Raw genomic sequence first — 22138 nt, 5'->3', positions numbered from 1 at the left:
TACATGAACGTTGGTTTGATGATCTCTTTTTTTAAAGCAACCTGTTCTTTAACTGGTTTCATCTCACTAAACCTTTCTGCTTTTAGTCTTGTTTTATAGCTCTAAGCCCACCATCATGTGCTCATAATAGATGTGACCTAAAGTTAGGTCAGGTTTTTGTAAATTCAGCTGTGCACATTAAATGTGTGACACAATAGGACAATCAGTGTAGCAGTTAAAGGTCTTTTCTCTAAAAGCTATAAACCCAGTTTGCAGAAATCGGTTAAAGCCTCTACCAGCTTTAGTACTGTTACATAATGAAGTAGTCCAGTTATACTGTATATTAAATACAGTGTCTTGCAAATATAATCATTTCCCTTCAACCTTTCTCACAAACTTCAAAGTATTTTATTGTGACTGCGATACCAGCTGCGAAGCTTTTAGGGTTGGTCTCTTCCAGTTTCGCACAGCATTTTTGAAGAATAGCTAAAGCACAGTCAAAATGAGCATAAAATATCCGTGAACATTAATTTGCAAGTGTTGCAACATATTCTGAATTGGATCTAGGTTTGGACTTTGTCTAGGCCAAAGTCAACACATGAGTCATTTACAGGGTTTCATCTAGGATTGGTGTGTATTTAGCTCCATTCGTCTTCGTACTTCCGTACTTCACATGTTTACAAAATCTGGAAACTTTGTGAATATTTTTGCGAGCCACTGTCTAACCCTGTGAAATTAGGCTGTGAATTTAGGATCAGGTTAATGACTGCTGAATTTAATCCGTTGTGCTTGCTTGTCAAAATAAAGGCTTTCAAGGAAATGGTTCAGCCAAAGGTTGAAGTGACAGTGTTTTAAAGAAGCCACTAAAATGTTCTGTAGTTATCTTCAGCAGCAACAAACGCTATAGCACATATTCATTTTTTCTTTTACTATTTTTTATTTTACCACTTTATTGAACCTTTTTTTCAACCACATGCTGAATTTTCAAGCAGCAGAAATGTGCATGGTTGGGCATACGTTTTGGTCATTAAGATCTTGTGATGGAGAGCTAACAGAGGAGAATTTCACAGAATATTTAAAGAACTTGAAAAGGTTCCATTACTGACCTGTTTCTACCAGGAATGTTAATGAAAAACTGAAGTTTCAGCAACAGCAGCTATCACAGATCTCTCAGACAGTGCAGGTTTTTGGAGTTAGTATTATATTTACTCGGGTTACGCATACTGTATATAATCTAATTATTAATTTCATGTTACAATGTGTGACACTGGACACGTGCTCTTGCATTCTGCACAGTGCAAACTAAAAAATATTAATAATTCTTTTAAAATCAAACACTTTTAAATATTTTCGCTGCAAATACAGCAAGATTGTGTAAAGTAAGCAGTGTAGGGTGGAACTACTGCTTGAAAAACAACTGGCTAAACCACCCGTTTGCTGTGTAGGCTGTAACTTTCTGTATGAGATGCTGTTTGTTCTGTTGTAACATTGCAACGGGTTCTAGTTAATTAACAACTCTGTAAATCAAAGGGCACATAGGGAACTTTGCTGTTGTAGTCCAAGTGAATCCCTGGCTGAAAATTCTGCTCTTTAGTCTAATAATGAAAAAATTTTATATTCCCATTAAACACATTACACAAAATGTAATGAGTTTTTATATAAAGCTACTTTGTTAGGTTTTTCTTTACCTACATTCTGTTAATTTTTTTTTTTATTAATCCCTGACACAGAGACCAAATAACTCAAAAGATGTATTTTACTTACTGTTGATGGGTGATGTCGATGTAAAAGTTGACCACGGTATTTTGCAGAATTTATTTTGATAACGATGAAAGGAAAGATAAACAATATTCATAAATATTGCAGTCTTTTTGGGCAATAGATTGCATAGACGTGACTTAAAATCTCTGCAGTTAAAGCTGCGCAAACACAAATACTGCCCTTGAAACAAAAAACCACGCAACAAACTTAATTTTTATAAATGTTACTTCAGGACACCATTTACGTTAAGTAGTGCCATTTTATCTGTAGAAAGCTCACAATAAGTGCATTTAATCCTATTCCTGAATATATTTAAATATTTTGGCTGCTGTCATGTAACCAACTCTGGAAAAGAACAGTAAAAGTAACAATCCCAACAATGCTTTAGTTTTGAGGGTTTGCAAACAGCGTTATGTAGAGTTTATCATTGTCACAATGTATCAAAATTCATATGACGATTACAAAAATATAATAAAGATAAACGGAAGTATAATTGCTCATCCCTACTGGTGACATTAAGGTTTTAGTCATGATTCATGTCTGATATCATCAATAGTTAATGATAAATGCGGCTGGTCACCATGACTATGGTCTATGACTATACACTACATTTACACATAAAAAAAAACAAAACACTTTAGTTCTGAAATGTGAAATGGCAGAATGTAACAACCCTTTGTGTTTAGTGGGACACTGTAGAGTTTGCATTTTTAGGCTGCATCTTGGTTCGATTGGGCTTGATTCAGAGCTGGTTCAAGGCAGATTGGACCCTAAACAGAATTTAATTTGGTAGTTGACCTCATGGGGTCGCAGTTCTTAGCACTGTTGCCTTTCAGCATAAGGTTACAGGTTCTACATTAGTGCTATTAAGGGGGAGTCCTATCATTTTCTAACCACCACTATTCTGCCAACCCCAATACCCCATGCTGGTCAGCTCATGAAGGTAAGAAAAGAGAGGACAAACTCCAATGAGTTGTAACATTTATTAATTTATTTATGCATATGTGAGTCTGCTGTTACTCTCCCAATGCATTGTCCACATACCGCCCTAAATATGGCAACAGAATAATTAAAACGTTAGAAATGTTATCAATAAACCACAGAGATGAAGCCATATTCAGAGCTAAAGATGACAAGAGGCACGGTTTTTAAAATTTTGAGTTCTGCCAATTTTTCTTTTTTCACAGTGTTTGTATCAACCACTAGATAAAATCACAGCATCAGATTAGAAACGCAAGCAACTACTAATTAATTACTCTTCATTCGAGCAGTTCAAGTACCAGTCATACATATGATTACTTATAAAAATATGTGCAATAAAACAAGTTCTTAAACTGACTAAAACTGACTTAAGTCTTACTTCAGTCTTCTTAGTAGATCCTACCTTAAAAGCAAGCTTTCACATCTTTAATTTTTTGTCTGTGAATGCATCATATGTTCACTTTTTTAGCGTATAAAATAAATTTTTACACATCTCTGTGGAGGCCCAGAATTACTGAGCTGCGTCTTCTCCCCAGGGACGCCTGGTTGTCCATCACCTAGGCAGAGGAGCCTCCGGTTTCTGTGTCCCCCAGTGAAGACGGCTGGGTAGAGGTAGAGCAAGTAGAGTGCAGTGTCATTAGTTGACTACTTTATTTTAATTAATTTTATTAATCTCAATTTTCTTAGAAAGCATGGTAACTGCAAGCTTGTTATAATGTGATCCAGTTTACACAAAATAACTAGAGTGCCAGTGCATTAAGGTAGCTGGCTAATGTCAGTTAAAAACTGCATTTTTATATAAACTGCATAGATTTTTTTTTTTTTTATCTCTTAAATACTTTATATTTTTAGTCAAAAAAACGAAAGTGATGATAAGATACTGCCTCGAATAATTTTAAAAAATCTGTCTTTGGGGAGCCTGCTCAATTTGAGGGTCAGAAGTTCCTAATCTCGTGGTGCCGGTCCATGGCCACCCCTTTCAAACCTTTCTCGGGGTGCCCCAACAGAAGGTGTTTCTCATCGTTCACAATTAATGGTTCTGCTTAATAGCTGCGAGCGAAAGCAGTTGTCAATGCAAATATATTCAAATAAGCACATGGACGATGTGCCCTTCTCGTTATTCAGGATAAGTAGCTCCAAACGGGCTTCCCTTAAAAGTATCGCATTATTCACCAGGTAAATGGGTCGATACCAAACTTCTAAGGTTCCCCCACAACGCAACGTAAACCTCACCTTGCATCCGAGTGAAAATAAGGTTTCTCTAACGGGTTTTGTGCCGCATTCAATGGACTGGGGCAGTTAAACGGAAAGTTTCAACCCTTATTCGGGTGACCCAAAAGAAGTTTTAATGTAAACACAGCTGTTTGTCAGCGGATGTTGACAGAGCACTCGTATTTTTTTTCCTTAAAAGTTGTTAGGAATAACCTTTATTAATATGACTCATAGCTGTTTTTCACCGGGGTTGAAAGTGGAGCAGCCGGTATAACTGGGTTGAGAGTCGTTCCTTTAAGAGTCAGAGTTAGATAGAGTGTGTGATGGCTTCCGGGGTTCCAAGGACCGGAGGGGCTCCGAGGCGTCTGACCGCCAACGGGGTGCGGGAGCTCGGACAAAGTGTGTACTCTGTCGATGTTAAGAACGTAAAGTTAGACTTTCCTAAAGCCCTTGAACGTATCACTGGCAGGCCCCTTTCAGAGACCAACTGAAGGGAGAAAGTCCAACCAACCGGCGGACGGAGGCGTGGCGGCCCGGCTCTGAATATGAGCACCGGGAGGCTCTAAACTCTCTCCAAGAAGCTGAGCTGAAAGGACTTGAACATTGCTTTCCCCGCAGAGCAGCTGGTAACAACAGATACACTTTATCTGCTCTTTTGCAGCGACGAACTTTTGTTTATTCTCAGTAACGTTCGTCTCCCTTCATTTAACAACTTTTTAGAAAACCCTTCCAGCTTGTGACATTGACAGAAAACGGAGGGAGCGGGGACCACAACGCAGTCAGGATGTCCCAACAGGCAGTGGACGGGGTACCGTGTCGGAGGAAGGTGCTGACCGTAGAGAACATGAACCCCAACGTGAAGCGGGTGGAGTACGCGGTCCGCGGCCCCATCGTCCAACGGGCGGTGCAGATAGAGAAGGAGCTCCGAGAGGTAAACTGACAACACAGCCAACGTGTCTGTCAGAAACAAATGAGCTGGCGTTAGAAAATCCTTGTTTTATTTACATAAGGCAGCGTATGTTTACTGGAAAATCTCTTTCTACAGCTGACTTTCTTTGGCATGTCTCTTAAACACTTATGGGGAATTCCTCCTTTACATTTAAAAATATATCCAGCGGTGGTTCTTTTTAAACAATACATGGTCAATGACAGTAAACGCCCCAAGTGAGTGATAAAATAAGAATTTCCACAGCACCATGTCATTAAATATAAAGCCTTTAAAAGAGTGCATTGAAGAAAAAAAATACTACTTCAGCTCTGTGTATTTGGGTTGATGATTTCATGAGAGGCGCAATAATCAAGATGGTCACCTGACCATGAAAAACACTATAGCAGAGGGGAGATTGACAAATTCCAATTTACATTCTGATGTATCAGAGATCCATTTCAGTTGCAAGAGTCTTAGATTTACTGACTGAGCCAGAGTTTGACTCTAATGACCTTTATGGATGTACCAGGCCTGGATTTTGAAAGCTGATACCGATTTCCACATTTCGTCTTGAAGCTTCAGATGTGGATCAGTTACAAGTGTTTATCCTAAGGACTGCACCACATCACGAAGAAAATATGTACTGCATGTTCTCTGATAAAGGTAGTCGATCTGATTCCTGTTTTGAGTTGTACAGAAACCTTAGGCTCCTTCAGAACTGAAAACATTTTTGTTTACTGCTTTCTTCAATCAAAGAATCTCACATGATGAATCATTTGGCCAATCACTGATGGCTGAATGAAACGTGGGAGATTAAGTTTGTATTTTAAACTCACATTCAAGCTCTATTAAGCAAAGCTTAACAGTTTTTGTTATATTATTGTCTTCCTGTGATTTAATGTAAAACACTTGCCTTGTGTATGAATGGTGCTCTATAAATAAACTTGGCTTGCCTTCCAGCCTATAAAGAAGGAATTACAGGTTTATCCCAATTTATGCATCAAAGCATCTGTCAAATCTGTTAGAATTATGATTATTGATTAATTAATCTTTATCAATAATTATAATAAAAAATCATAATTTGACTAAATTAATTTCTTAACCAAAATCCTCATTTATGAATCGAGACCAGGGATGTCTTCTGGTGTTGTAATTGTGGCTCAACGCCTTTGATAATTACAACCGTCAAATACTCAGTAATAATTAATAACTATTACCAGAGATGTCACTGTTTAATCGACCATTTCTGCCGAAATGTGTGGAACTTCAACCTTATCTTGACTGACGAATCACTCTTGCACAAAATAAACACAAAACGCCTTCTGTTTATCTATGTGAACATTTATTAAATCACAGCCCTGATACAATCCGCTCTTCCAATTTAATAATCTTCACCTACTCAAACATGCAAAGTTTTACACAAAAGGGGTAAAATATCTAACTAAACAAAATAAAACAAAACAGCAGTTATGGCAAAAATGATAATATGACAAAGGGATGTGGTGGTGAGTGGAGGTTGGGACGCAGCTCAAACTGCAATTCAGTCATAAAACATCCACCAACTCTGCGATGGGTGAGCACACAAAGAGTTATAAAACTTTTGGCGGCAAGCTAGTAGGCAGTAAAGTTGAAGACAAAGAAAATGGTGAATTTCCCCATGAGGTTATTATAACAGTCCAGTCTCACAGCGCACCTGCGCTTGCTCTCAGGTGTTCAACAACCCCGCAAAGCACACACAAAGCTGGGTAGCACAGCGGCTTCCAGACATCCAACAAGGCACATCAAAGTTTCAATAAAAAGGTTGCATGCACATATAATTCAGAACACATTAGATTAAATGGCGAATCTAAACGCACTAAAACCTACTCTACCCTGCCCAGACTTTCTAAGAAAGAAATAAAAATAAAGGATGGGTTTTACTTGTCATTGTCTTCCTTCTGAGCAGAGTTGAAGAGAGAAAAAAAAGAAGTTTGAAGTTAATGTGCGTCCACAGTTAACTTTGGGAAGAGCGGTCAATTTTTGTCCTTTGTCCTCCTTGGCAAAAAGGAAAAATATGATCTGACCATCACAGTCGACTAGAACCGAGCACGGAGGGAAAGTTGCGTCTCCTTGAAACTCCGTGGTTTTGGTTACGTGTTAAACTCACATCTTTGATCAGCAAAGTGAAATTTCTGGCCTTCTCATTCCAGAAACCTCGTTCATGAATTTTTCGTTGGCCAACGAAGGAGAATAAATGAAATCCACTCGGGACTCTTCTCCAGATGATGCTTCAGTTGCGTGGTCACCGCGTCACGGTCTCCAGCTGAAGGCGAGTTTTCAAAATGGGTGCCTTCCTATATAGTGTCTTGTGACGTCAGACTTGGGACGCCCCGTCATATCAGACGCGGTGCCCGCCAGGATTTGTAGGAACAGCCTATCCTGCAGTACAAAATGGCCAATGACGTTGAAAAGGGCATAGTGGCGTCCAGCAACGTGCAAATGGTCCAATATTCATCAAACAAATGGTCCAACAAAATCCCAAAAATATATAATTTTATTATTTTTACAAGCCATAGTAAAACTACATTAAAAAATGTATATATATATATATATATATATATATATATATATACATATATGTGTGTGTGTTTATTATTTTATAGTGCTTCAGTTGCAGAGCTCAATTAAATAATTTTAACTATCACTATCACCTGTTAAACAGACATGTTTATTTGATTGGTTAACCTGCACAGCAAAGCTACTTTAGACCAATTATAGTGACTGCAGCAGCACTAGTCCTGCCCACTGACTTTGGTGGTTTAAGCTGACAAAACACCTGTAGCCTTTTTTTAACTTTCGACAAAGTAATGACATATATTTTTTTAATAATCTGTTGCTTCATTTATTTATGGGATGGTGGCACTTCTCGCCCTTCTTAGAACTGCAGGTGCATGCATGGTGGCACTAACTGGTAGGACTATTCCACTTTTGTTGGAATGTAATCTACATGAAACGCATCAACCATTGTTTGTTGTATAGCAACTTAGTTCGTTTTGCTGCAGCCATACAGAAAACTATGATTTGTTTTTTTGAACAGTTTACTTTTTGCTGGCTTCCTCTGTGATTAGGGGTGGGACAGGGAAAGCAGGTCTTGTTTTCAAGTCCTGGCGTGTAAAGTTCTGCTCATATTACATTCCAACAGGCATGGTATTGATCTACTTGTACCTTATAAGGAAAGGTAAGCTGGTTTAAAGGGGATGTTTTTCAAAATCTCTAGAGCTAATTTCCATGTCCTCTTTCTTGAGACATGTGATAAGCTGTTGTGGACAGCCCTGGCTGGCATTGGGTACATTTTGCTCTTCTTTTGTCTGAGATGCCTGCGTGATTCTGAGGTCGTGTACATTGTGAAGTGTTGTTACATAAGTTGAGCATTCTCTGTCCTCTTTTGTGTCTTTGGGAGAAAGCTTGCTGGGGCCCACCGGGCTCTGGAGATTCAAAACAAGCAGCTCTTATGAAAGTGCTCTGCTTTTTGGCTGTCCATTTGTTTTTCTACGCCCATAATCGGGAAGAATCATGTCTTGCACAGCTAACAAAATAATTATCTTGGAAGCATGGTGGCCTGTGTCTGAAATTTTAACACAAAATCAAAATCTGAAATCCTGAGGTGTTTTCAGAGGGTTCGTAGGGTTTGCATGGCAGCAGTTGTCGAGTCATCTGCGGGTGTGTTTCCTATCAGATCTGCCATTGGAACACTTTTACTGGTGGCTCAGCAGATTTAATGCATTTGTGTGTGCATGTGTGCTGTTGATGACCCTTATAAATCCTTACACAGACATCTGGCTTGACACTGCCTGCTCTGGTGCAAGCTAATTCAGGCTTGGATCTCAGCTTCTGGCAGATCGGTTCTTTTCTGTGACAATAGGTGACACAGGAGCAAGAGCATGGGAAAGATAACCTGTCTGGTATTTGTACATTTCTGCATCTCTTTCCCATTTAATTTTTTTAAATGGTGTGAAAATTGGGCCTAATTTCATTAGGTGTCTTATCTTGGAGATATTTTTGTCTTTGAAGAAAAATATGAGGAAATTAGCCATGTGTATTTTCCAGTTTGCATATGTTAAAGGGGTTACATTAGAGTAGTTTAACTGTGCTGTTTAAAACTGTATAACGCCTTGCAGAAGTATTCACACCCCTTAACATTTTACACACATTTTCTCATTACAACCACAGACATGCAAATAGGCCACCCTGACCACATCCCGATAGTGAACCATGATGGTGGCAGCATCACGCTGTATGGATGCTTTTATACAGTTATGGGAGGAAACCTGAAGCGGCAAAAGTCTTGAAACTGAGGCATGGCTTAGATCAAAGTGTGAAAATGGCATGGTCAAAGTTCAGACCTAAATCCTTCAACTACTTTGAAAAGAAAAATGGGTTAAAAAATGGCAGCAAAATGTGGTTTTACAGAGTTTTGACTCACATGGCTAAATGTAAACCTATGTCACATTTTTCAAATTTATATTTGTTAAAATAAATGTAAAACCAAATTATATTTTTCTTTCCGCTTCAAGCAATTCCCAAGAAATCCAGATAAAATATATTGATGTTTGTAGTTGTAACAGGGCTCTACTCAGTCCTCTGGGTCACTCGGCCTGGCTGCGTTGGTCAGGCCTGTGTAATCAGTCCCTGGTGCTGACTGAGCAGGAGAACGCAGGAAATAACTGGCTTGAAGAACAACTGCACTCTTTGTTGAACGAGATTAAAAGGGAAACAAGCTGGATCCAGTTACATAGATCTGATTTAATGTGAAACAAAAGAAGCCCTGAGAAATTAGTCTCTGCCATCATTCAATCTCTGTGATCATGGAAGCCTTTCAAATCACACCAAATCAGAGCGAAGAACATTATTTTAAAAATAAATGCTGCACATTTCTGTGTTAGGGTTTTAAAATTCATATTTCTACATGTACATGATAGAAATCAATTTGGGACAGCGAAACGTTTTTACATTAAAGGAGTGTACAAATGAGCTTTATTGTGTTATTTTAAGAAAAGTCAATAAATAAATGCATATTACAGCTACATATTCTATTTCCATTCAGTAAATGTTGTGGTTTGTCAGCTGACTATTGCTTGGCTGTTGAAACGTAAATGACCTGTAACAACCTGTCGTGCTTTACATAACTATTAATATTAACAAACAAGTACTTTTATGACATTGTGAATTTACTAATTTATTCATTTTCCAAAGATTTTGCCCTCATTGTATTTGTTCTTTTCTATATTGATTTGTGCGCGTGTGAGACAATGTTCTTCTGGCCACATTGATTTATTTTTTTCCATCCAACTTTCCTGTAAAACATTTTTTTTTTTCCACCAGTAGCTGCATCTAGCTTAAGTGAAATGTTGTTACTATTAGTTTTTTTGATTTTGTATCCCCACAATATTAAAGTAGCCCGGCTCCTTGATTATCACGGTTTCCACTCTGACCTTTTCTGCTCTGGTTGCCACAAAATAACACAAGACTCTCTGCTGTCGTTTTGCTTGACGTCATGTGAGAAACAGCAACAGCTGCAGGGTGCCGGATCCAGCGAACACACCCTGAGTTTGGGTTAGTCAATTCAGTCTGAGAGATGACGAGAGCAGATCTGTTGATGAAGAGAAGATGAGCAGAGGAAGTGAAACATTAAGATAATAGAAGCCGGTCGTGTGATTAGATTAAGGCCAGCATGTCTTGATGAACATTGCATTACCTTGCATTGACCCCTCACCCCCATTAACCTCCCCCTATGGTTTACAAAGACCCTGGCAGAGAGCCTGGTCTGTAGAGGACTGCTGGTCAGGGAAGGGATCACAGAAACACAACCCACCCACTGTTTATGGGTTGCGTTTCTGTGATCCCTTCCCTGACCAGCAGTCCTCTACAGACCAGGCTCTCTGTAAACCATAGGGGGAGGTTAATGGGGGTGAGGGGGTCAATGCAAGGTATAAGCAGTTCTCATTTTACTATTTTGAGCCTTTCATTTGATTTACAGCTCCTTGCAAAAGTATCAAGACCTCTTAAATGTTTTCAGATTGTGTCACTTAACAACCAGACACTTCAATGTATTTATTGGCATTTATGTGACAGTTGAACAGAAAGCACTGCGTTCGAACCCTCTACAAAGATCGGTCTCACTAAACAGACTCTTACACTTGTTTTCTTTTGTTGCAGGGAGTGAAGAAACCCTTCACAGAAGTCATCAAGGCCAACATAGGCGATGCCCATGCTATGGGCCAGAGACCAATCACATTTTTCAGACAGGTTAGACTCATTCATTAGCTGGATTCTTCCTCTGATAGTTTGCTGTGTTTGCATCGTCTTTGATAACACGAGGCTCTCATTGATTGAAGTTGGCCTCAGGGCTGTAGCTGAATGGCATTTGTTCCTCTCCCAGGTGTTGGCCCTTTGTTCCTACCCAGAACTTTTGGAAGACAACAAGTTTCCAGAGGATGCCAAGAAGAGAGCTCGGCGTATTCTCGATGCCTGTGGGGGTCACAGTATAGGTAGGACAACTATCCCCCCACCCAACACCCCTTTACTCCCTCCAATCAATCACATATTCAAACTGCTATGCACCTTCACAATCAGTCACTGTGTGAGATCTAATGTATGTTAAACAGGGTCAGCTTATCTGTGCAGTACATTTAAAGTCCACTCTCCTGTCCTGCAGGGGCCTACAGTGCCAGCCAGGGAATCGAGTGCATTCGCCAGGATGTGGCACGTTACATTGAGAAGAGAGACGGCGGCATCCCCTCCAACCCCGACAACATCTACCTCTCCACTGGGGCCAGTGATGCTATTGTGGTATTTATCACACCTTTATTACCTCCTCCCTCACAAACTAGTGACATGCTGCACAGCTGACTTATTAGATGTGTTGTTCCTTAAATCCTGTTAATTATGTACTTACTAAGCTGTACTCTACACATCTCTGACTTTAATCCATCCACAGACCTTTGTCACTTAAACTTTTATGTAACCAATTTACACAGCTGAGTAACACTTGGATACAATGTACCACAAAGATATAACAACCGGCCCATGAAGTAATAAATAGTGGCATATCTGGCACAGAGTGTACAGGCAGAGGTGTCAGATTTTAGCGGCAGTCTTAAATATTTGACTGCCTATCAAATGGCCCTATGACTGTATGGCCATACTGCAACTCCTCTCTACATTCTGAGCAGTGGTGGTTTTTGATGTGGAAATAACTTCTGCTTACATTCATGTCCGTTTATTAAATGGCTTTTCTGTGTATTTTAAGTAATTCATCTTTAATCAAAAACTTTTGACAGGGTTTGACATTTATAAAGGCTTGATTCCAAATTCCTTCATAAATGATGTGTTTACAATGTCCAAAATCAACTTGGTAAACACTTCTCCAAATCTCAGACCATTCTGAAGTTGCTGGTTTGCGGTGAGGGTCGAGACCGCACAGGGGTGATGATCTCCATCCCTCAGTACCCTCTTTACTCGGCCGCCCTGGCAGACCTGGGCGCTGTGCAGATCAGCTACTATCTGGACGAAGACAACTGCTGGAGTCTGAACTTGGCGGAGCTCGGGAGAGCCCTAAATGAAGCCAAGCAGCGCTGCAAGCCCCGTGTACTCTGCATCATCAACCCCGGGAACCCCACAGGTAGGCCTTCCATATACACAGCACCCTCCACATTTACTGGCACACCTTTTATTGCAGCCAAATGATATTTCACACAACGTTTTAGACAAATCCAAAATTTGGATTCGAGTATATGAATCCAAATATACAGAAAACAAAACCCAAATTAAGAAATAGTTATTTTAAACAGAATTAGCACTGCCAGACGTATTGGGACCCCTAATGATTCCTTTAAAATAATTATAACAGAAGAATTTCTATTGTATACATTCAAAATCGAAATGATAAGAGAACATGTCGTTCATGTAAGCCAGACATGTGACAGGTTTTTTTTTTTTGCAGACAAGCTCTCCTTGTGAATGAATAATATGCAAAAGCCCTTCATGCCCACTGTTAGGTATAGTGGAGGATCTGTAATGCTGTGGGGCTGTTTATCCTCCAAAGAGCCAGGGAACAGTGTTTGAGTGTGTGGCATTATAAACCGTTTTGAAATACTTGGGGATATGACAGAAAGTTCTAGTGGTTTTTATCAGTAAACTGGGAGATTGGGACATAACTGGGTCTTTCAGTAGAATATTGATCAGTTAAATTAATACAAACAAGGTTCATCAGACAAAAAGTCCACAGACATTGATCCCATGGAAAACCAGTGGAGTGAGCCGCAGAGAAGACCGCGTCAGAGGACTCTGGACAATCTAGAGAGGTTGGGCAGAGGGAAATAAAGGTTCAAAGATCTCTTTCTGTGGACCCCAACCTTGAGAAATGCCATAGAAAAAAACTGAAAGCTGCCCTAGTGGCATAAAGAAGTTGTACTGATTACATGGGGAGCCATTATCTGTGGTACCAGTGATTGTATTAAAAAACAATTTGAATTTAAAATAGAAAAAAAAAATTGCAATTATAGGTTTAAATTCTTTCCGATTTTTCTAGCAAGGAAAATCTTCAAAACATCCTAACTCACTCTTGTCTTGTCTTTACTCCAATCATAATATTTTGTTGTCTATTACAGGTCAAGTTCAGAGCAGGCAATGTATTGAGGATGTGATCCGATTTGCTAAGGAGGAGCATCTCTTCCTCATGGCTGATGAGGTAAATGAAGGTTTCATGCATCTTAAAGCCCCAAACGAAAGAAGTTCTAAAAGATAAGGTGCAGCCAGTTCAGATGAAAGCAAATTCATTTTCTTCTGCCTATGCATATGCCCCGCTTATGCATGCACACAAAATAGCATAACAAAACACACACATTCCCTTTAATAATTTATTGAAATTTTAGTTCATACCTGTGCAACCAGAGTTTGCTCTGAAGATGTTTTTCTGTCACAGGTCTACCAGGAAAACGTGTATGCTGAAGGCTGCAAGTTTCATTCCTTTAAGAAGGTTCTGTTTGAGATGGGACCGGAGTATTCCAGCACCGTGGAGATGGCCTCCTTCCACTCCACCTCTAAGTGCTACATGGGAGAGTAAGCAACCACATTTACAAATTATTATACATGAGAATAATAATATGCTTTTTCAGTGGCTGTGTTTAGGGATCTGTTAGTTATCGTGTTGACACAAAAGCCTCTGCAGAGAAATACAACATGACGCACTTGTAATGGTTCATCAAACATTCCTTTTCTTTGGTGAATTTGGCTTGTTTTGCCTGAAAGGCTGTAAAAGGTTATAAAAAAATCTCGGCGTTAATTCGTGCACAGATGCATTTGCTAATGGTGCATAAGAGCAGCGGTGAAGAACTCCACTGCAGCAGTTATAGTCATAGTGAAATATTTTGAAATATCTTAGCAAATTCTCACATTTACACTCCATGGAGCCGTCAGGGTTGTAAAACAGTTTGGGAATGAAAGGGAAGGAGCATGTTGCTGACAGCAATAAGTCTCCACAGAGACCAAAGGTATGGGTTCTCCTGGCTTCGTCGGCATGGACCAAAGGCCTGAACCTTTTTTTACAAAACAACTTGTGCAGTTTGTTGAGACAGATAAAGGCCTCATTGTAGAAAAAATAAAAATAGTTTCTAACCGATCTCTAATATTTGTGATTGGTGCACTCTCTGTTGTTCTCAGCATTAAGTGTATTTCTGCTGATCTACAGCTGGTAGTGATGTGGCAAGCTTTAAACGATCTCCGGAGTTATTTCTCTGTGCAGATGTGTATCGGTTTCAGTACAGTCATCTCTGTGTTTGTCTTCTCTTTGTTTGCTTTCATGAGGTGTGGGTTCCGTGGAGGCTACATGGAGGTGATCAACATGGACCCGGAGGTGAAGGCGCAGCTCACCAAGCTGGTGTCGGTGCGTCTGTGCCCCCCCATCCCCGGACAGGCTCTCCTGGACCTGGTGGTGAACCCCCCGCAGCCCGATGAGCCATCCTACACTTCATTCATGAAAGTGAGAAACAAACACCCCTAATCACATAGAGCACACCCGGATGCAGTCCTGAACATTTCTGCAAATAGATTTTACTTATGTAAATACACATAAGGGCCGACTAGTATAATCTGTGCACACAAAGCCTGCACCGAGTGTGACAGAGTCCTCACAAGGCAGTAATCGGCTTCTCTGGGCTGGAGGTCTGCTTGTTACTGTACGTTTCAAACAGCGGTCTGAGCTTTGCAAAGTGGATTATATACAGAATATTATCTAATGCATGGTGTAGTAATGTTGTTAACCTGTTTCTGGTAAACTCACACAGACAGAAGGATCAAAGTGCTGTGTGAGAGGAAGCTGTTCATTATTACTGAGGTCACTGTACACTACACTCAGACTGTAGAGGTTTTATACTAGCATTAAAAACAGAATATTTCAGCATTTCTTCAAGTCGGAAACCTAGTATATTCCAGCTTTTTTTTTTACACAGTAAATACATCTGCACTCCTCTGCTTCAGCAAAACAAGCATTTTGCATGTTTCAGCTGGGTTTCTGAGCCTTGGGCTGATTATTGCAGGTCAATGAACTGTGCAGGCAAAGTGTCATGCCTTCTAATGGCTACAAGGGACCAGGATAAACAGCTGCAAGTAGTTAAGGGATAGTAGCACCATATTTACTGCAGATATGATTGCTTCATGTAAAGTTAAAACCAAAACAAAGGGTTTTCATTGTGAAGACATGTTTACACAGAGACATTTTGCCCTCTGTTTAGCAGTACATCAGGGAAATGTTTGATAGCTCAGAATCTGATTGCTGTAGGTTCTTTTGAGCGTTTGTGTACTTTTCAGTGGCTGCATCATATGGGTCATCTAAGAATGATTTGATTTCATTTTACATGCATCTGGTTTTACAATATAAGCTTATTTAGTCTCTGATGGAAATCGATCACAGTTGCAAATTCTTCTACATCAGTCTTGCTGTGCTTCCACCTTTTTAAAGATTACAACCCCTCTGCTTTAAAATCAGGTACATAAAACATCTGAAGGGTTTCCCAGCGGCTAGTGTAAGGTTAGTGTTAGTTTAAAGTTATAAAATTGAACTAAAGATCAGCAATCACAACGTTCCCAGATTGAACATATGTTAATTCATTATTCCTGCATCGATGTGGGTGAATGATGCCACCAAGTGACCCGATATATCATGGCCTCCCATGGCAAACAGGCTCTAGGTGACGGGTCAGACAAAGAGCGGTTCAAGAACCCCTCATGACGACTACAAAATCGAGGCACGTGACGTTGCCCGGTACGGCGGAGCCGGGGTCCCACCCTGGAACCAGGCCTGGGGTCGGGACTCGTCGGAGAGCGCCTGGTGGCTGGGTTGCTCCTCGCGGGACCCGGCCGGGCCAAGCCCGAACGAGAGACGCGAGACCATCCCCCAGTGGGCCCACCACCTACAGGGGGAACCGTGAGGGACCGGTGCAAAGAGGATTGGGCGGCGGACGAAGGTGGACACCACGGCGGCCCGATGCCCGGATGCTTAGGCTGGCTGGACTCTTTTCTACTCTGGAGTGGCCCACGGGGAGAGGCGGCGGGCTGGGGTGGGTTTGCTTGTCGCCCCCCAGCTCAGCTGTCTCGTGTTGGGGTTTACTCCGGTGGATGACAGGGTTGCATCCCTGCGCCTTCGGGTTGGGGAGAGGTCTCTGACTGTCATTTCAGCCTACGGGCCGAGTGGTAGTGCGGAGTACCCGGCCTTCTTGGTGTCCCTGTCGGGGGTGCTGGATAGTGCCCCTCCTGGGGACTCCATTATTCTGCTGGGGGACTTCAACGCCCACGTGGGAAATGACAGTGACACCTGGAGAGGCGTGATCGGGAGGAATGGCCTCCCCGATCTGAATCCGAGCGGTGCTTTGTTATTGGACTTCTGTGCTAGTCATGGATTGTCCATAATAAACACCATGTTCAAACATAAGGGTGTCCATCAGTGCACTTGGCACCAGGACACCCTAGGCAGGGGATCGATGATCGATTTTGTTGTCGTGTCATCAGACCTTTGGTTGCATGTTTTGGACACTCGGGTGAAGAGAGGGGCTGAGCTGTCCACTGATCACCACCTGGTGGTGAGTTGGATCCGCTGGAGGAGGAGAAAGCCGGACAGACTTGGCAGGCCCAAGCGCATAGTGAGGGTCTGCTGGGAACGTCTGTCGGACCCCTTGGCCAGGGATGTATTCAACTCTCACCTCCGGGAGAGCTTTGACCAGATGCCGAGGGATGTTGGAGACATAAAGTCTGAGTGGACCATGTTCTCCACATCTATTGTCGATGCTGCTGCCCGTAGCTGCGGCCGTAATGTCTGTGGTGCCTGTCGCGGCGGCAATCCCCGAACCCGGTGGTGGACACCGGCAGTAAGGGACGCTGTCAAACTGAAGAAGGAGTCCTATCGGCTGTGGTTGGCTTGTGGGACTCCTGAGGCGGTTGACGGGTACCGTGAGGCCAAGTGTGTCGCGGCCCGGACGGTGGCAGAGGCAAAAACTCGGACCTGGGAGGAGTTCGGTGAGGCCATGGAGAAGGACTACCGGTTGGCCCGAGACGATTCTGGCAAACCGTCCGACGCCTCAGGAGGGGGAAGCAGTGCTTCGCCAACACTGTTTACAGTGGGGGTGGGGAGCTGCTGACCTCGACTGGGGACATTATCGGCCGGTGGAAGGAGTACTTCGAGGATCTCCTCAATCCTGCCATCATGCATTCCCTGGTGGAAACAGAGGTTGGGGACTCGGGGTTTGGATTGGCAGACTGGGGTGGTGGTCCCCCTTCATAAGAAGGGTGACCGGAGGGTGTGTTCCAACTACAGGGGGATCACACTCCTCAGCCTCCCTGGTAAGGCCTACGCCAGGGTATTGGAGAGGAGAGTCCGGCCGATAGTCGAACCCTGGCTTCAGGAGGAGCAGTGTGGTTTTCATCCCGGCCGTGGAACACCGGACCAGCTCTATACCCTCTACAGGGTGCTCGAGGGTTCATGGCAGTTTGCCCAACCGGTCCACTTGTGTTTTGTGGACCTGGAGAAAGCATTCGACTGTGTCCCTCGTGATGCCCTGTGGGGGGTGCTCCAGGAGTATGGAATCGGGGGCCCTTTACTAGGGGCCATCCGATCTCTGTACAAGCGGAGCAGGGGTTTGGTTCGCAATGCCGGCACTAAGTCGGACCTGTTCCCGGTGCATGTTGGACTCTGGCAGGGCTGCCCTTTGTCACCGGTCCTGTTCATAACTTTTATGGACAGGATTTCTAGGCGCAGCCAAGGGCCGGAGGGGGTCTGGTTTGGGGACCACAGGATTTCGTCTCTTATTTTTACAGATGACGTGGTCCTGCTGGCCCCCTCTAGCCAAGACCCACAGCATGCACTGGGGCAGTTCGCAGCCGAGTGTGAAGCAGCTGGGATGAAGATCAGCTCCTCCAAGTCCGAGGCCACGGTTCTCGACCGGAAAAGGGTGGCTTGTCCTCTTCAGGTTGGAGGGGAGTTCCTGCCTCAAGTGGAGGAGTTTAAGTATCTCGGGGTCTTGTTCACGAGTGAGGGAAGAATGGAGCGGGAGATCGACAGACAGATCGGCGCTGTGCCGGTCCGTTATGGTGAAGAGAGAGCTGAGCCGAAAAGCGAAGCTCTCGATTTACGTTCCTACCCTCACCTATGGCCATGAACTTTGGGTCATGACCGAAAGAACGAGATCCCGGATACAAGCGGCGGAAATGAGCTTCCTCCGTAGGGTGGCCGGGCACTCCCTTAGAGATAGGTTGAGGAGCTCAGCCATCCGGGAGGGGCTTGGAGTAGAGCCGCTGCTCCTCCACATCGAGAGGAGCCAATTGAGGTGGCTCGGGCATCTATACCGGATGCCTCCTGGACGCCTTCCTCGGGAGGTGTTCCAGGGACGTCCCACCGGGAGGCCCAGGGGACGGCCCAGGACACGCTGGAGGTACTATGTCTCTCGGCTGGCCTGGGAACGCCTTGGGCTCCCCCCGGAGGAGCTGGAGGAGGTGCCTGGGAAGAGGGTGTGTGGGCGTCTCTGCTGAGTCTGCTGCCCCCGCGACCCGGTCCCGGATAAGCGGAAGACAACAAGTACGAGTACTTTGTTTCTGTTTTTGTTCTGTGTTGAATCAAGACTACATTACATTCTTCAAGGTGTCAGAAGTGTCTAAATATTTCCAGTGCATTTTTAGTTACAATTACCACACCATCTTTATTTGTGAAGCACTTTAAGACAACCCAAGGTTCACAAAGTGCTGTACATATTGCAAATAAAACAGACAGGTTAAAAACAGACAATTTAGAATATACATCCTAGAAATTAAGATAGATTAAAAAGGAAATGAAAGCCAACCTCCCAGGAAGTAGTGTGTTTTGTGTGTTTTGAGAAGACACACAAAACGTGCAGGTATTAGTCTACATTGTTCTTTTTGGGGATTTTATGTGATAGACCAACATAAAGAAAAGAATGATTTTGAGGTTGAATCTGTTATTTAAACATTTTGACAAATAATTTTGAAAATGTGTTGTGCACCAGTTTATTAAGCATCTCAAGCAGGTTCGGGTTGGACAGCGATCACGTGCAGACTTCAGTTTTCAAGTCTTGCCAGAAATCCTCAATTGGCAAAGTACTGCATGGTTTTGAAATGGAAGGGATTCTATACATTGTTTTCATTTTATTTTTACCTGAAAGAAGAAACAGAAGCATCACGAAGACCAAGGAACACAGCAGACAGGTCAGTGTTAACAGGTTAACTGACAGGCTAGGCAAGAACTGCCTTGAAAACAGCACTAGTATTAGTGGTACCTTTACCAATCTGGCCTTTGTGAAAGAGAGACAAGCAGAAAGCCATTGTTGAAAAAAGACACAAGTTCCTTCTGCATTTTGCTACAATCCATGTGATGACACAGCAAACATGCTGAAGAAGGTGATCTGATTAGATGAGACCAAAACTCTACAGATGGAGAACAGCTAAGATCAAATATCACCCTGAACAAGCATTAAAACATGGTGGTGTCAGCATCATACTTGGTACGGTCCAGTGAGTTACATACATCGGTAGCACAAGGCAAACTGGAACAGCAGTGTTCTGATGGAAAAACTTCCTAGCTCTCAAAGTTCTCCAGCCTTAATCCAACCAAGGATCTGTGCAATATTCAAAACAGCACTGATCCACAGAGTTCTGGCATTGTGCTTTACAGAATCTATTACTGCCAGGTAAGAACAATTATCATGGCATAACATGAAATCAGTTTCAGGTCATCAATTAACTCATTACGCTTCCCTTTCAGGAACGGACTGCTGTGCTGGCCGCATTAGCAGAAAAGGCCAGGCTCACAGAGGAGATCTTCAACACGGTACCTGGGATCACCTGTAACCCGGTCCAGGGCGCCATGTACACCTTCCCCCGCATCACTCTACCTCAGAAAGCCATTGACAAGGCCATGGTCTGCTCCTACATACCCTGACTGACTTGTGATGTAATACAGACACACAATCATGTATACGTGTTTACCTGCAGGCTGACGGCGTAGTTCCAGACATGTTCTACTGCATGAAGCTGCTGGAGGAGGAGGGAATCTGCTTGGTACCAGGAAGTGGGTTCGGTCAGAGAGATGGAACCTTCCACTTCAGGTTTGCATTACTGATCATATTAAGTATCTTACAAAATTAACTTTTTCCATTTTATTTTTTTGCAACCACTCACTTCAGTGTAGTTTATTTGGGGTTTTATATGATTACTAATATAAATTGGAGTATAGGTGTAAATCTGAATGAAAGCTTTTGGTTTTTAAATGTTTTCAGGAACACAAACATGTAGTGTACATTTGTATTTTGCTCCCGAGTGAATACTTGATAAAATCACCAGTTGCTGCCATAACAGTTGCAAGTGCACATCTAAACTCAACCTTTTACCCGTTCTTTACAAGGCATCTCAAGCCCAGCTAGGCTGGACGGTAAACATCTGCAAAATCCACTTGACAATTCTTACCAGATTTTCAGGACCATTTTAACACCTGAAAATGATTTGATCTAAAGCGGTCCATCAAAGCTCTGGCTGGTTGTTTAGGGTCATTGTTCAGCTGGAAAGTGAACCCATCTTGGTCTCAGACCTTTTACAGCTTCTAACAAGTTTTCATTTAGGATTGCCCTAACTTTAGCTTCCCATCGACTCTGAACATCTTCCCTGTCCCTGCTGAAGTACTCCACAGACATGATTCTTCCATCCCCGTGTTTCCATGGGGATGGTGTGTTCAGGATAATGTGCAGTGCTAGTTTTTTTCCACTCATACACGGTTATTTTACCTCAGGTAAACTGTTTATAAATAGGTCACTTTTGAAGGCAATTGGTTTCACTGGATTTTACTTCACAGCATCAGAGTAAAGGGGGCTGAACACAAATGTATGAAACCTTTGTAGACCATTTGTAAGAACCTTTAGAAAACTACACATCATTGAAGTTTATAAATGTGACTAATCATGGAGATGTTCTGAGTTTTTGTATACTGCAAGACCCTGGAGACATGAATGTTCCCCAGAAATACAGCTTGTTAAAATGTGCCTCTTATTGATCACCAACATACTCCTTCAGGTTTATCAACATCTAATTATACATGTGCTTTTGATTTCTTCTCCATCCAGGATGACCATCTTACCTCCTACTGAGAAGCTGAAGGTGGTGCTGCAGAAGATCCGAGACTTTCACTCGCGATTCACAAGCGAGTTTTCCTAACGGCCCACCATCATTTCAGCCTCTGCTCATGAACCAGCGTACCAAATGCCAGTATCTCAAGTGCCTTTGTTTGAATAAAGCAGCAGCTCTGGAGTAGCCAGCCAGAACCTTCAATGTTTCCTCGTTAAACAGACAAGTTCATATGTATGAAAAGTATGTTTTAAGCATCTGGACACAAAGCACTTTTTAGTACCACACAGCCAAGACTGTTATGATTCTGTTTGATCTTTGAGCCTTACAGTAGCAGAAGCATCTTATCTCCTGGCAGATCGTTTGATGCTGAATGATTGTCTTAATTTAACCTGATAGATGATTTCCTGATTGTGTTCTCCTTCTATGAATCTCCATATTGAGATTGAGGTACGTGTTTTTAAGCTAGTTGCAGGATCTATCCATTTGAGTTTATGTTTAAAACTGTGATTTTCAAATGATTTATTTCCTAAAGTTGCATCTACTTCCAGCCTGTACATTTAAAATGTCTACAAAAACAACCTCCAGCACGACTTGCTTTGATTTACTACGACAAGGAGTCTC

General features: G+C 42.4%; 1 protein-coding gene across 1 annotated transcript; it reads left to right on the top strand.

Moving 5' to 3' along the window:
• Positions 1-4375: 4375 nt before the first annotated feature.
• Positions 4376-22095, top strand: si:ch211-217a12.1 (alanine aminotransferase 2-like). Its single transcript, XM_047349702.1, has 12 exons — positions 4376-4559; positions 4654-4864; positions 11057-11146; positions 11280-11388; positions 11556-11689; positions 12278-12521; positions 13510-13589; positions 13824-13960; positions 14705-14879; positions 20163-20318; positions 20393-20505; positions 21514-22095. Exons 2-12 carry the CDS (start codon positions 4718-4720, stop codon positions 21602-21604), a joined length of 1476 nt encoding a protein of 491 aa, XP_047205658.1. The 5' UTR covers positions 4376-4559; positions 4654-4717; the 3' UTR covers positions 21605-22095.
• Positions 22096-22138: the final 43 nt, after the last annotated feature.

This window comes from Girardinichthys multiradiatus, chromosome 21, assembly GCF_021462225.1.
Source record: "Girardinichthys multiradiatus isolate DD_20200921_A chromosome 21, DD_fGirMul_XY1, whole genome shotgun sequence".
Lineage (NCBI taxonomy): Eukaryota > Metazoa > Chordata > Actinopteri > Cyprinodontiformes > Goodeidae > Girardinichthys > Girardinichthys multiradiatus.
The sequence above is the reverse complement of the archived record's forward strand: the minus strand, read 5'-3'. Positions and strand labels throughout refer to the sequence as shown.